We start from the raw sequence: 11,837 nt of genomic DNA on the forward strand, positions 1-11,837 counted from the left end.
TATATATCAGTTAGTACTGTTTTAATTCTAAAGACAATAACAAGAAAATATGGATACTTACTACAAAGTAAAGATGTAAGAATGAAAATATAAAATTCTTATGTGGTACTGGTACTAGTATTACGTACAAATCACACAAGTTTATCATTCTAAAATCTGAATCATATTATTATTATTATGAACTAAATATAAAATTATGCTAAATTATTCAACTTAAAACTACAAGTTTCAATGCAAAAAATATAAAAAATCACAAACTCTTTCAGTTCAAAGTGTTAAGCCTAATTCATGTAAAGACCTTGCACTTGCCACTCAATAGCTCTTAATCCTAACTTCTTTCCTAAAAAATATATCTATTTTGAGTTAACTTTTCAGTTATGATTAATATACACAGATATATGATGCAGCATGACTTAAGCTACTATAGAAAAATAATAAAAGTCACGTACATCCCATCTAGTTTTTTCCAGAAGCAACTTTGCTAACGCTTATAGAAAAGTACTACTGGTCAATACTAAATACAACTTCTACATAAAATGGTAGTTATTATAATAAGCACCATCCACATTCATATTGTAAAATCCAGAGAACAACGTTTCGTCTCGTGCTTTGCTTATCATCCTATGATTTGTCAAATGTGAAATACAGTGATTGGAATAACATGGTACTGAAATTGACACCTTCGACTAGGATTGGCTAAATATTTTACAACTGATGTTTAACACGCCAAGACGCTGTTTTATAAAGAAAAGAGAATAGAAAAAGGTTTCGATACCAATCATAGATGGCAGGACCAGCACTGAAGTGGAAGGAAAATTGTTTTTTCAATTTTGAAAAAAAGATTTTCTTCTTAGAGGGCACTTATAAAACATATTTTAGGATTTCTTTCATTAAATTCCTCTTTAAACTTCATTAAATAATACAATTTTGTACAAATAAATGAATGTTATGCCACTATTTACAAAAATAAAATCTGAACTCCAATAAAAGATAAGTTCTCAATAATTTTTTCAATTCACAAATGTGATTTTACCCTCACGATAAGATAAAAAGGGCATGGCAGGTAACGGGTTAAATTAACTGCACCCAAACATCTTGAAGATATGGCTCAAATGCAAATTTTTGTAACTACATAAGAAACAGAAGTTAGAAAAAATTACCAGAATAATAATCTGAAATAAAAATGTATTTACTTTGTAAATTATGGATGGGTTACAACCATAATATCTCCATACTGCACTATCACAAAATGTATCTTTGGATTAAAGCCACTTTCCAGAGTTTAAAAAATACATATACAGAAAGAACATTTAAAAAAAATAAGAAAATGTTGGAATGGCTAATGTTAATCCTTCAAAAACAATGCAAACAAGATAGTAGGAATGGCTTTTGTATCATTCCTACATAATAGCATAGGCACACAGTGTAGTGGAATACTAAGAGACAAAAATAGCATAAATTAAGCTCAACTGTGATTGAATAATTATATATATACTAGCAGAAATGCTCCCCTAAGGGTGGCTATTTGTACTAGTAATTACTTGTGATATTCAACCCTCATTGAAAAAAATGTGAACATTTTCTAAGAAGGGATTTTTCTGGAAGTACTGCACAGGATAAGGGTTCAGATTGTGCTGATATAAACTGTAATGTTTATATATATATATATTAAAAGTGGTACCCTTTATTGAAAAAATGTGGATTTTTTAATTACTAATAGTTATTAATATTACTTCTAAAAGCAGATACTCCATTTGAAACTAAGTCACCACAGTGAAATTGGTTGACACTGTTGTTTCAGTTTTTGAGTTATCATGTAATAAAAAAAGAAGCAGAAGAAATTAAAACATGAAATTCAACTTTTTGCTGTGATATTTACAAACGCTCCCAGAACTTGACTCAGTCATTATATATATATATTGTTATAAAAGAAAACAATGTATTGTATTGTGAAGTTCTGATGACCTATTGAGGAGGTATTTAAAATACCATTTTGATGAACAATCTGAGCCTGCTACCACCTGCCTGATAGGTTACAAAAACACTGCAAAATAAGTAATTTCCAGAAATAGAAACATCAAATAAAAAAAGGCAGAGGACAGAACTGGAGAAATTGATAAAAATATACCATTAAAATTAAGTAAGCTGGTAACTTCAATAGATATTTTGTTTGTTCTTTCAATACAATATAATATTTACATTAAAAAAATGTATATCAATTAAAGATGCAATCTCAGCATTCTGTACTCAACATATAACTTATTACAAACCAAGTTCTGTTCTGACTGAAAAATTAATTTTTATTCAAGTGTATTGATAAACAAAACATAGTTATCAAAGTATCAGTGCTCTAGAAAGCTAGCATATCCTCGTAAAATACGCATGATGTTTGAAGAGATGTCATTTTTTATTTTACATGGATCAGTTATGGATGCATTAGCACTGATATGCTACAATATGAATTGGAGTGTCTACTGGTTGCACACTGTGAAAATAGCTATTTTTTGACATAGGCACTTGCATCATACTTAAAAATAAAGCAAACCACAACTAGGAGTGTAACAATACATCAAACTATCAATAGATTGGTAAATTTTACAATTGATAACAATTGCTGATAGTACCCTCAACTGTAAATGTTTTAAATAATTTGCATAGTTGATTATTTTCTCCATTATCTTCATTTTATTTAAGCTCTTTCTCAGTAACTTCCTTTTGTTTTAGACTGTTTTAATGGTTTATACTCATCTGTAAGCCTTACTTGCATGATCTCTAGAGCCTCCTAAGTGAACAAAGCTTTTTTGGTAAAAATGCATATTTTATCTGCGGATTTCTCTACACAAACAACATATTTAATTATTAGAGACATCATCCAAGAATAATCAAAAGAATCATTGATAAACATGAAAGAAAGTAACATATTTCTTTCCTTTTCTTTATTGACCATGAAGTTACAAATCATTAACATTCCTCTATTCTTTTTATTAAACATGTTTTCTGTTTTATTTTGCTGTGTGGAGTAGTAATCCCACCACCCAGACAATAAAATACAGCATGACGCATTACAATGCTTCCAGCAAATGTAATATCTGCTTTGAAAAGCACACAACAAAATGTGTTGAATAACCTTATTTTTCCTCAATGTAGATGGGTAGAGAAATAATCATGTTCAGCAGGCAAGTTTTTATATATATATAGTAAAACTGGCCTACAAAGTACAAATCTGAAACTAACATTCCACTATTTTATCAAATACAATGACATATTTATTACTATGTATTACAACATATAATGAAATCACATAATAACAATAAATCAATTTAACTGACACTTTTAAAATCAATTCTCAACAAATATATGTATATGTTACATACACTTACTTATACAGTTGAATTTGTTCTTCAATACTAGCTTTCAAACAGTATTGCAATAATCAAAGTCTGCCTCAAGAGTCACTCCTAACCACAATGAGCATTTAGATAAATATCATCTGACATCAGATCATCCTTTATCAGACAATGAACAGTTGGTTTTGCAGCATAAGTCCACTTATTTTGTAGATCGCATTACAGAACCATTTTTGCATGAAGAAATTATTGTTTTCCTTTTATTACTACAATTACAGTGAAACAGAAAAAATAACACAATTTATTTTTTTATTTCAATACTTAGCCATTCTTTATGAGAAGTAAAGCATAATGACTGCTTCTTTTACCAAACACATCACTAGACCAATACTAGAATTTTACAACTGAGTACTATATTTTGAAGTTGAATTGCAATATAATTGCATGCTTCAATCCAAGATTTAAGATGTTCCTGTCAAAACAGACATCAGTCAGATGTTTTTTTACATCCACATTGAAAACTCCTAAACCTACTTAATGTCAAAATTCAAACAAAAAACACACAAGTGCCAAGTTTGATATTGCAGCATGAGGAATAGTCTCTCAAAAGAGTATTTTCCTCATGCTGCATTATATACACATATATATACAGAAAGAGAAAGAAAAACAATGAATCAATGGGAGTGGGACATAAGTAGCAGCTAAAGTATAGCATTGCAAGTCAGTACAAAAGGAACACTGTTGTGTTTGGAACAATGTAATATTAAGCCACGACCAGCAAAAAATTTGCAGCATTTTTCATACACTTCACTTTTTACTCATGTCATTTAAGCTACACTTTCTTGCAGGCATTATTTGTTAGATCACTAAATCCTGTTATATTTGAAAAAATTTTACCCAGTCAGACAAACAAACTCATGCAAACATAACTTTATTTAACAAAATTACACGTAAAGTAAACAATCAAGTAATGGTATCTAGTAGTTGAAACAGTTATGAGCATCCAGTGTATGACACAGTTTTAGGAGTTGAAACAAAGAATACAACTCAGAGTCAAGAAAAAAGTAGCTAAAAGGGGATTATTACAGTCCATTGAATGAACTTAAACTAAGTTATTGCAATGTAAAGTAAATGTAAAGTTGTAATAAAGGCAAAATTAGCTGAATATGCAGAAACATCTGAATGCATGTTCATAAAGTAATAAGCATATAGTTTTAAACATACTGCATTTGTATATTTTAGATCTAAATAAATCAAGAAAGCCCCAAGAAAATGTCTTTAGTGTAATGGTAATTTTTTTTGGAAATTAGATTTGGGTTAAGTGTTGTTTGTGTGAAATACTTTGTAAATATAAAAACTAAAATTGAAACTGGAGCCAGTCGTCACCTGATGACAACGACATTGTGCATCCTGTACCATCCTTATTGCATTGAAAAGTTTGACTAAGCAAACAATAGGTAAGGTGATTCTGAATTTAAAAGCCAATATGCAATCTGGACTCCTCAGAAAAAGGCCTATCTAATGGTATGACATTTGTAACATTTGATTGAGAAATATGCATGAAAAATTCCAGACAGACAAACACAAGCGTGTTATTTATACAGATAATAGTGTAAGTTATTTTGGACGATTCCGATAGAGGCAAAATTATATCAGTACTGTACTGATCACGCCAAAAATTACCTGGAGCACTGAAAGTAGGATAACTCAGTGTTTTTATTTCTTGCTGATGACCTGTTTGTGAAAGACACTAATTACAGGTTTCTCTGAATCCATTTGGATTACATGATAGAAATTGCTTATGATAATTTTCACATATACTGGAACAAATACTTACCATATGAGGGGCACTAATAGTAACAGCATATCCTATGCCTTGTGGAGAATCCATATATGGGTTACTTTTGGAGTAATGGGCTCTGTCCAAAGACAACATTGTTTTTTCAACTACTTCACTGTGGATTATCCCATTTTCTGTAAAAAACACAACACATTTAGAATAAGTATACATACATCAAAACTTTGTACCAGCTTGAGTAAGCTACATGAATGTTTGGATTTTGTGAAAAGCTTCTGCGATCAATATTCTTGAACTAAAAAGTATTTTTTTTTGTAGAAAAGTATTAGAAATCTGCCTTCTAAATATGATCTGTCTAAATAATCTATGGAAACATTACAATGAAGTAGTTACTACAAGGTATGTAAAAAAATTTTATAACTGCTCCATACAAGTCTATTCAGGTTTCTTCCTATCGTATATAATTTTTTCAGTTTAAGATTTTTGTTCTCCAAGCTTACATTTTTTTGTTTATAGAGTTTAAGATATCCTCAATTTGTTACAAACACTTTGAAAACTAATAAAAAATAAATAAATCACAACGAATAAGTAAAATAAACTTTTATCAAATAAAATACTAATACTAACAACTAACAAAAGTAAATTGCATCTATGGTATGTTTAACTTTCTATGGGATACAAGCATTACTTTATTCTAAACGTAATGGCTAACCCAGCATATCCCCAAGCTAAGCTTACTTTTCAGGTGCTGAACCATCTCTGCATTACTTCTCCCATGGGATCTCCAAGCCATTGTGATCAAGATTACTTCACCAAGGTTCTTTACAGTGGGTTCTTCTACATCTTGCAATATAGAATAAAAATTGGATTTTTCATATAAACCAAGATATAACACTCAGAGAAAAATTCTTAATATCAAAATATTCAAACTTCTCATGAAATAATTAACTGACAATGAACTTTATTATATCCAAATCTAAAACTTGAAAATTATACCTTACAAAGTAGTCAAACCATACTACTGATGAAATAAAGGTTCAACATTTCTACAACTGCTCATTTAAACTAAGAAATTAAAGGAAAATGTTTATTAAAACATCCATAATTTGCTTTTGTTTTGGTAGTAAAGTACAATGAAATTAGTTATATTATTACATTTTTCAGAATAATTATATAACTAATAAAGTAAGAAAGCTGGCTTTATTTTATATGTAATTGTAAAAAATAAAAAGGTTTCTGTTTCTTTAAAATATTGTCATATGTTGGTAGAACAGTATAGATCATTCATGAGTTATATGAATATACATTTACTAAAACATTACTTTTAGGAAATTTGACCTTAGGAAAGCATTACATAGTATGAATGGTGTTCATTTATAATGAAATGCTCTATTTTTTTTTAGTACATTTTGTTTTTTTACCAATTCACCTGTGAGTATAAGAAACTATCCACTGTCAAATCAAAACAGACAAACCTTTTAGCTAACATCTCAGGTTTTGTTCATACCAGTTACCACAAACAAGTACAAGAGCTATATAAATCTAAGTAATAACTTATATCTTAAATGTTATGACTAGACTAATACAAGTCTTATTAATTTTAATCTTCCACCAATTCACTAGCTTAACTATTTGAATGAAAGGTATGTGGCTGATTCTTAACTATATAATTTAATGCCCTTAACATTTCACCCTATTAAAAGAATCAAAAAGCCCAGCCTTTGTTATAAGAATATTTTGCACACCATTACACTACCACCACCATTAAAACAGAAATTGAGGGTTACATGCTTTATGTAGGTTTTCTCCATATTTTTTTACTCTATTATTTCATAAAATGTGAAACTAAACTACATATTGCACACTTCCAGTCATCCAACACTCACAGTATGAGTTCTAAGAAACCCTAAAGTTGTACTTTCTTGTTTACATCCAAGTTAAGGAATTTCTTAGGTGGTTGTCAGCTGCCATAATTCCTAAAAATGTATTGGAGAAATAGATCAACTGAGATGCAGTCTGACATCTATTGTACTTTACAAACTTGTCCAATAACCAGCTAGTAATTCATAATGATTGAATACTGTCCCAGTAGTTACCTAGTAATAAACATTTGCTTTCCAACACCAATGTTAAAAAGTTTGTTTGTTATAAATTTCACACAAAGCTACACAAGGGCTATCTGCACTAGCCCACCCTAATTTAGCAGTGAAAGACTAGAGGGAAGGCAGCTAGTCATCACCACCCACTGCAAACACTTGGGCTACTCTTTTATCAATGAATAGTGGGATTGACCATCACATTATAATGCCCCCACAGATGAAATGGCAAGCATGTTTGGTGGGACAGGGATTAAAACATGCAACTCACAGATTGCAAGTCGAGTTCCCTAACCACATGGCCATGCCAGGCCCAATGTTTATGAGACAATGATACCAAATGTCTTCAAACAGCTTGTCACAGAAATGGTAATTTACAATGTTGATTATACTGTACAAGCAACTATATGTCATGCTTTTTTTTTTAATCTGGTGATCCTTGGTTTTGTATAATGTGTTAAAGACTAACAATGATGTATCTCTGCACTTATAATTTATTTAAATCAGCCATTTGGTATAAAACAGAAACATTCTGAATAAACAAGTAACCAGTATTCTATATGAAGGAATCCTACAAAAGTAGCTAATCAGTGTGTTATAAAACTGTATCTAATAAATAGAAAAATCAATATGAAATGAAATATATACACAAGTATTTATTTTATATCTGTATTTTTGGCATAGCTGATAATATAGTTTGTTATATAATATTCTAAAATAAAAATATCTTCTATTTTGGGAACTTTACTACGAATTTTTTTGGCTAGCCATGTAACAAAACCCTACTATTCTCACTATGAATAGGAGAGACTAATGACTACAACTACTTAATAATAATAGTTAATACAACTATTAGAATAACCTAATACTATAATACAGAAATAATAATAATATGTAAGAATGGAAACTTATGGGGCCTAAATTGTATTTCTACACATCATAGTTGTATCTTAAGTTATAACTTATTAAGAGTAATATTTTATAGCACTGCACAAGTAGTATTAAATTAGACTTTTCTGTAAGTATAATGAATATAACGAATAAATTATCAGTGAACTTGCCAATTTTATCTAAAATTTATCAAAAACTGTAATCCAACGTAATTCAGAATTCAAGTATAGGTCTAAAGTTTGAGATAAATTATAAATGAACAGCCTGGGGATGAACTTGAAGATTGGTTCCAAAATTCTGAGCTAAAAACTAAAAGAGTAAATTCAGTAATTGCGTGAAGTAACTTGACGTCTCACCACTTATTCAAAAAATTACAGATTGAAAATTAAAACAGTGCTCTGAACAGAATCTAATAACATTTAAAACTTGGATAATATTTAGGTAACATAAGCATTAAATGATCTATTTTTATCAAATTTAATGTATAGTAGAACGTAACCACTATTCGTACCTGTCTTCCCATCAATACACTTTATACAGTTCACGACGTCATAAATACTTACCTACAGATGGCACGCTGCTACATAAATTTCTCTCCTTTAAACGGAATTTAATAGGGTAATTAAACAACTGTGCTTTAGTTACTTTATATCAATAAAAAAAAAGAAAAAGAAAGAGCAATAAATCTAGAGTTGATGTAATATGTACAATTATAAGACCTTCCATCCCAAACACATAAAATTGTGTGACTCGTTATAACAACTCAGGAAAAGTTGTAACGTTAGCAGGTTCTTTTAAATGGTCTGAGAAAAATAGTTCAAAGTCCAGTAAAAGTAATGATAACAAATAAATTTATTATTTCTTTAACATTTCTACAAAACTGACGTTCATGTAACTTGTACTGAGTTGTAGGCCTTGTTACAGCAATGCTAACTGTACTATACTAATGTAAAAATAAAATTACTTGTACAACTTCACGACTGGTCGATCAAGTAACTCAAAAACAAAACACTGCTGATTAATCGCTAATTGAAACAAAACACTCTTATATTGTTTCATTCTACTGGCAAGAAACAATCAAACAACTCTATGATTATGATTCTATGTCCCTCATATTTATAATCTGCATCTCTAATTTACTTAGAAAATATTACTTCAAAAATTTTAGGACCTCTTGGGCCTAAATTATTAAACTTTTTAGATCTTAACGTTATGCACCCTCTAGCTAATATCCAAATTACAACATTAAAAATACAGCTTATAACGTTGCTACATTCCTGAATTGTGATGTCCTTTAAACGATCTTAAAACAAAAAAATGATAAAACACCACAATAAACTGTCCATACACCAAATCTTTTTGGTAGTTTCCTTTTCCAAGGCTCATGATATGTAGATGAGATGGCATTTTGTCTCTTGTTGTCATTGGCCATCCTGTTGCTGGGAGAGTTCTTCCTTGGTAGATGATGGAGTGATTCAACTGGCAGCTCCAGTTCTGGGATCTCAGTAGGTTGAGTTTCTGTTGCCAAGCTCTTCCCCAAAATTACCTAGTTGATTGTTCTCTCATCAAAAAACTTCCAAAGATTATTATGGTGGATGATCTTTGGCCTGGATTGCCTATCCTTCTTGATTCTGTAAACCACATCACTGATTATTTTCAGTACAGCATATGGCCTTTCATAGCATCTGCCTAACTTTGGAGTTTGACTTCTTGTGGCAGGGATTATATAGTCATTCCACATTACTTCAGTGAAGTTTGGTCTTATCAGCATTAATATCACAGTGACGTTTCATTTTATAACTATCTGATTTAAGTCTTTCTTGGTAAAGTAATGTATGGCATCTTTATTTTTCATATCTACAAAAGCTCTTCCAACCACCAATATCTCAGGATATGCCAGAATATTTGATACCACTATGCCCTATTCATTATTGGTAATAACTTCTGGTATGAGTATTTCACTTCTTGGTGGTGTTGTGACCAATAGAAGTTCATCCTTTGGTGTAGTAATTGCCACGTACTGCACAGGGATTTCCTGGCCATACACTATAAAGCTATTTGAAGTTAGCTTAACCTTGCATACATGTTTCCGCATGAAGTTAGTTCCCAGTATGCACTCTTCCTTTATGTCAATTACAATGCATCATGAGATATAGAGAAACTTCCTACTGTAAGAGTATCTTCCAACTTTCCTTGTACTGGAACTTTATGTCCATCTACTTTTCACATCACTTCATCTTATTTCTTCACCTCTGGCAACAACTTATGTTTTTCATTAACAAATTGGGTCAAACAACTGTAACTGTAGAAATAGTGTCAGTAAGCATATTGCAAGTTTTCATCAATAAGTCCATGAACTCTTAGATGATTTTCCTCAAATAATGAACTTCTTTTCTCATATGGGATAGATGGAGTATTCTCAGATGAACTTTGCTTATAAATCAACCTGATTTCTATCTTTCTTTTTTATGTCTGTTTAACTAATTTTGGTTCTTTTGATCTGGTTGGGATCAAAGGCATATTCTCTGGGTAATGTCTCCTTGGCTTAATAACAGCTATCGATTCCTTCTGTTTAGACTATAATGGCATATTTCCCAAAATATGACAATTTTCTCTTTCTAGTATCCTCTGGAAGAAGTTATTTTTCTATACAGGCATTAACCTACAGTTCCTCGCTTCTGTCCTATCAAGTTACAATTGAAATACTTATTGTGTTGTGGTTTGTTTCATCAATCCTTTGTAACTAGTTGTCCAATGAATCTTTTAGTTTCTTCTAGACAATCATCAGTGCGAGTTGTTGTTTCAATACTGCTTGATATGATGATCCCATAACTTCAAGGTGCTTAATGGATTATAATCTCATCACAGACTGTCTTTTTAAAATGTGCATCTACTTTGCTTCAGTCTGATTCTCATATCCTCTTCTGTTATGGCATATATAAATTGATCACGGGTAAGATAACTGAGCAAGCATTTGCAAATCTTCTGTGACTTTAGCTAAGTTCTCTTCTATCTTCCATACCTTATTTTGGAATTTTGACTCTGGATACTTTCTTCTGATATGTCATTCTAAACCTGTAGGATATGGCAATTATTAATGACTGGTAGTTGTTATGGCTCTCAGCTGGATGGCTACTTAATGCTCTCAAAACTGATGAATGGTTTGTTGTTCACTGTTCCATCTGTTCACTCTGAAAATGATTTTGAACGATTTTGTGTGGTATAATTTATGTAATACCCTCCTATCATAGTCCATTGATTTCTTGGTTACCTAATTTTAAACTAGCCAGCTATATTCTGGAGCTTGATTTTAATGTTTCATGGTTGAAGTAGTCCAGGAGAGTTCTGTAGCAATAGGTGTAGCCCAATAGGTTCTCCTATTCCATGTTTTGTAGTAGTTTTTTTTTGTTTTTGTTTAGGTTGGAACTCTTGAGCCAATGCAGAAAGAGATGTGGCTGGATTAGTTTGCATTCAATAATTTGTTTACCAGATGTTTTATTCTGTCACTGATGTTCTCTTTACATCAGTGATGCTCATTTATACTTCGTTGATGTCCTTCCTTTTTTTTTTTTTACTTTGTCTCTGATTTCATCAATGTCCTTTTGTACTTCTTCAGTCTTTTCATTACAGTCTATCCATATGTCTTCAACCTTATTGTTGTCATGTCTGTGTTCATCTCTAATAATTTCATTGATCTTATCTTCA

At 30.9% G+C, this 11,837-nt stretch overlaps 1 protein-coding gene across 5 annotated transcripts in view; it reads right to left on the minus strand.

The window, feature by feature from the left end:
* The window catches only part of LOC106465330 (protein-L-isoaspartate(D-aspartate) O-methyltransferase-like), a 42,924-nt gene extending 34,127 nt beyond the window's left edge, over positions 1-8,797 (minus strand). For 2 of the 5 annotated variants that reach the window (XM_013925542.2, XM_013925544.2), the window contains exons 1-3: positions 8,644-8,692; positions 5,884-5,988; positions 5,185-5,321 (exon numbers count right to left, since the gene is read on the minus strand). In XM_013925542.2, the coding sequence (XP_013780996.1) occupies positions 5,185-5,321; positions 5,884-5,938 (192 nt within the window). In that variant the 5' untranslated portion in view covers positions 5,939-5,988; positions 8,644-8,692. The other 3 variants (XM_022393191.1, XM_022393190.1, XM_022393192.1) reach the window with 3 other exon arrangements.
* Between the last annotated feature and the right edge of the window lie 3,040 nt (positions 8,798-11,837).

The sequence above is a fragment of the Limulus polyphemus genome, unplaced genomic scaffold (genome assembly GCF_000517525.1).
Source record: "Limulus polyphemus unplaced genomic scaffold, Limulus_polyphemus-2.1.2 Scaffold1910, whole genome shotgun sequence".
Taxonomy (NCBI): domain Eukaryota; kingdom Metazoa; phylum Arthropoda; class Merostomata; order Xiphosura; family Limulidae; genus Limulus; species Limulus polyphemus.